The sequence below is a fragment of the Dama dama genome, chromosome 5 (assembly GCF_033118175.1).
Source record: "Dama dama isolate Ldn47 chromosome 5, ASM3311817v1, whole genome shotgun sequence".
Taxonomy (NCBI): Eukaryota; Metazoa; Chordata; class Mammalia; order Artiodactyla; family Cervidae; genus Dama; species Dama dama.
In genome coordinates, this window is record NC_083685.1 from 59666299 (window position 1) to 59670234 (window position 3936).

Sequence of the window (3936 nt, forward strand, 5' to 3'; positions counted from 1 at the left end):
TGCCTTTCTTTGGGATTGGAATGAAAACTGACCTTTTCCAGTTCTGTGGCCACTACTGAGTTTTCCAAATTTGCTGGCATATTGAGTGCAGCACTTTCACAGCATCATCTTTCAGGATTTGAAATAGCTCAACTGGAATTCCATCACCTCCACTAGCTTTGTTTGTAGTGATGCTTTCTAAGGCCCACCTGACTTCACATTCCAGGATGTCTGGCTCTAGGTGAGTGATCACACCATCGTGATTTTCTGGGTCATGAAGATCTTTTTCGTACAGTCCTTCTGTGTATTTTTGCCACCTCTTCTTAATATCTTCTGCTTCTGTTAGGTCCATACCATTTCTGTCCTTTATCGAACCCATCTTTGTCTGAAATGTTCCCTTGGTATCTCTAATTTTCTTGAAGAGATCTCTAGTCTTTCCCATTCTGTTGTTTTCCTCTATTTCTTTGCATTGATCACTGAGGAAGGCTTTCTTATCTCTCCTTGCTGTTCTTTGGAACTCTGCATTCAAATGCGAATATCTTTCCTTTTCTCCTTTGCTTTTCACTTCTCTTCTTTTCACAGCTATTTGTAAGGCCTCCTCAGACAGCCATTTTGCCTTTTTGCTTTTCTTTTCCATGGGGATGGTCTTGATCCCTGTCTCCTGTACAATGTCACGAACCTCCATCCATAGATCATCAGGCACTCTGTCTATCAGATCTAGTCCCTTAAATCTATTTCTCACTTCCACTGTATAGTTGTAAGGGATTTGATTTAGGTCATACCTAAATGGTCTAGTGGTTTTCCCTACTTTCTTCAATTTCAGTCTGAATTTGGCAATAAGGAGTTCATGATCTGAGCCACAGGCAGCTCCCAGCCTTGTTTTTGCTGACTGTATAGAGCTTCTCCATCTTTGGCTGCAAAGAGTATAATCAATCTGACTTCGGTGTTGACCATCTGGTGATGTCCATGTGTAGAGTCTTCTCTTGTGTTGTTGGAAGAGGGTGTTTGCTATGACCAGTGTGTTCTCTTGGCAAAATTCTATTAGCCTTTGCCCTGCTTCATTCCATACTCCAAGGCCAAATTTGCCTGTTACTCCAGGTGTTTCTTGACTTCCTGCTTTTGCATTCCAGTCCCCTATAATGAAAAGGACGTCTTTTTTGGGTGTTAGTTCTAAAAGGTCTTGTAGGTCTTCATAGAACTGTTCAACTTCAGCTTCTTCAGCATTACTGGTTGGGGCATAGGCTTGGATTACCGTGATATTGAATGGTTTGCCTTGGAAACGAACAGAGATCATTCTGTCATTTTTGAGATTGCATCCAAGTACTGCATTTCAGACTCTTTTGTTGACTATGATGGCTACTCCATTTCTTCTAAGGGATTCCAGCCCATTTCTGCTTTATTGACTATGCCAAAGCCTTTGACTGTGTGGATCACAATAAACTGTGGAAAATTCTAAAAGAGATGGGAATACCAGAGCACCTGACCCACCTCTTGAGAAACCTATATGCAGGTCAGGAAGCAACAGTCAGAACTGGACATGGAAAAACAGACTGGTTCCAAATAGGAAAAGGAGTACATCAAGGCTCTATATTGTCACCCTGCTTATTTAACTTATATGCAGAGTACATCATGAGAAACGCTGGGCTGGAAGAAGCACAAGCTGGAATCAAGATTGCCAGGAGAAATATCAGTAACCTCAGATATGCAGATGACACCACCCTTATGGCAGAAAGTGAAGAGGAACTGAAAAGCCTCTTGATGAAAGTGAAAGAGGAGAGTGAAAAAAATGGCTTAAAGCTCAACATTCAGAAAACTAAGATCATGGAATCTGGTCCCATCACTTCATGGGAAATAGATGGGGAAACAGTAGAAGCAGTGTCAGACTTTATTTTTCTGGGCTCCAAAATCACTGCAGATGGTGATTGCAGCCATGAAATTAAAAGATGCTTACTCCTTGGAAGGAAAGTTATGACCAACCTAGATAGCACATTAAAAAGCAGAGACATTACTTTGCCAACAAAGGTCCATCTAGTCAAGGCTGTGGTTTTACTAGTGATCATGTATGGACATGAGAGTTGGACTGTGAAGAAAGCTGAGTGTTGAAGAATTGATGCTTTTTTTTTTTTTTTAAATGGACAAGTTATTTAATTAGGTTCTTTGCAAGAAGTTCAGAATACTACTTTGTGAGGGTAAATTCCATTTGTGAGAGCAAACACAGAGCGGAGGTAGCCCTGGAGCTGAGGAACAGCTTTGATTCTTCGCAGAATTTGTGAGTCCACAGCTTTCTGATCAACCTTGCGCTGCTCTGTGATCTCGTATTTCTCTCTCTCTGTGTCGAAGATCTCACCCTCTTGGTGTCTCGGCTTACGCAGCTTCTTCTTCTTGAAGTAAGTGTCAGTGAGATGTTCTGGGATTTTCACACCACTGATATCGATTTTGGTGGAGGTGGCAATGACAAATTTCTGGTGTGTTCTACACAGAGGAACTCGATTGAGGGATAGAGGCCCAGTCACAAGTAGCAAGCCACTGCCCAGCTGCTTCAGGAAAACGACCCTCTTGCCTCTGTGGCGCCCCGTGAGGATGATGAGAACGGTCCCAGGAGTGATGCTGGTGCGCAGCTTCCTCACGTGCTTACTGAAGGGTTTCTTGCCGTGACTCAACAGTTTCCGAGGCACATCTTCAGTAGGGTAATACCTAGGCATTTTGCAGAGTTTGACCACCTGGGTACCACCATTCTTGTCGCCACCAACTGGTTTTGTGACAGTAGCAAGAACCCGAACCTTCTTTTTCTTTTCGACCTTGGATTTAGCTGCTGAATACTTTCTCTTGTACAGGGCCTTTCTGGAGTACATGGCTGATCGGGAATATCTGCCAATTCCTCTGACCAGGACAGGGTTTCGGCTGCAGTGGGGCTTCCCCTTCTTAACTTTCTTCACCACTTTCACTTTTTTAGCCTTGTTGACAGCATCAGCCTTCTTGGCTTCAGGTTTTTTCTCCTTAGTATCTGGCTTCTCAGCCTTTTCACCCGCCATCTTGCAAGATGGGAAAGAGAACTCGAATTGATGCTTTTGAACTGTGGTGTTGGTGAAGACTCTTGAGAGTTCCTTGGACTACAAGGAGATCCAACCAGTCCATCCTAAAGGAGATCAGTCCTGGGTGTTCATTGGAAGGACTGATGCTAAAGCTGAAAGTCCAGTACTTTGGCCACCTCATGTAAAGAGTTGACTCACTGGAAAAGACCCTGATGCTGGGAGGGACTGGGGGCAGGAGGAGAAGGGGATGACAGAGGATGAGATGGCTCGATGGCATCACCGACTCGATGGACATGAGTTTGAGTAAACTCCGGGAGTTGGTGATGGACAGGGAAGCCTGGTGTGCTGTGATTCATGGGGTCGCAAAGAGTCAGACACGACTGAGCGACTGAACTGAACTGAACTGAGAATTGGGGATATGTTTGCTTATTTGGCTGAGAACTACTAAATTTATTTTCTGAAAGAAAACCAGGCCTGAAGTACCATGTTGCTGGAACATTTGAAACATGTTGAAAAGTTCTTTTCATACTGTTACATTAAAATTTCATGTCTATCTCACAACTTTAATGGATCTTTAACATATGCATGATTTTGTAGCATCATGCATTGGTCATTTGGAAGATAGCTCACTGAGCAATCTAGATCTTCCAAATGTTGGCACACTTCATTACACAACATTGAAAAATCACATTTGCTAATATTGCCACCAATCTCATCAGAATTTTTGTGTTTTGGGAAGCTATCAAACTAACAGTGGTAGATACAGATTTCTTCAAAATTCTATTTTTTGCTTGAAAGTTTGAATTTTATCATTGGCAACAAATACTGCAAGTTATTTTCCTGGAAGTATCAGAATTACTTGGCTCATTTCCAAAAACAAGTCTGCCCGTTTTCAAGTCTAGAAAACCATAGTTCATCTTCCAGC

At 42.6% G+C, this 3936-nt stretch overlaps 1 protein-coding gene across 1 annotated transcript; it reads right to left on the reverse strand.

Moving 5' to 3' along the window:
- Positions 1–2096: 2096 nt before the first annotated feature.
- LOC133056758 (large ribosomal subunit protein eL6-like) lies at positions 2097–3032 on the reverse strand. The gene has a single exon (XM_061142465.1). It carries the CDS (start codon positions 3009–3011, stop codon positions 2148–2150), a length of 864 nt encoding a protein of 287 aa, XP_060998448.1. The 5' UTR covers positions 3012–3032; the 3' UTR covers positions 2097–2147.
- Positions 3033–3936: the final 904 nt, after the last annotated feature.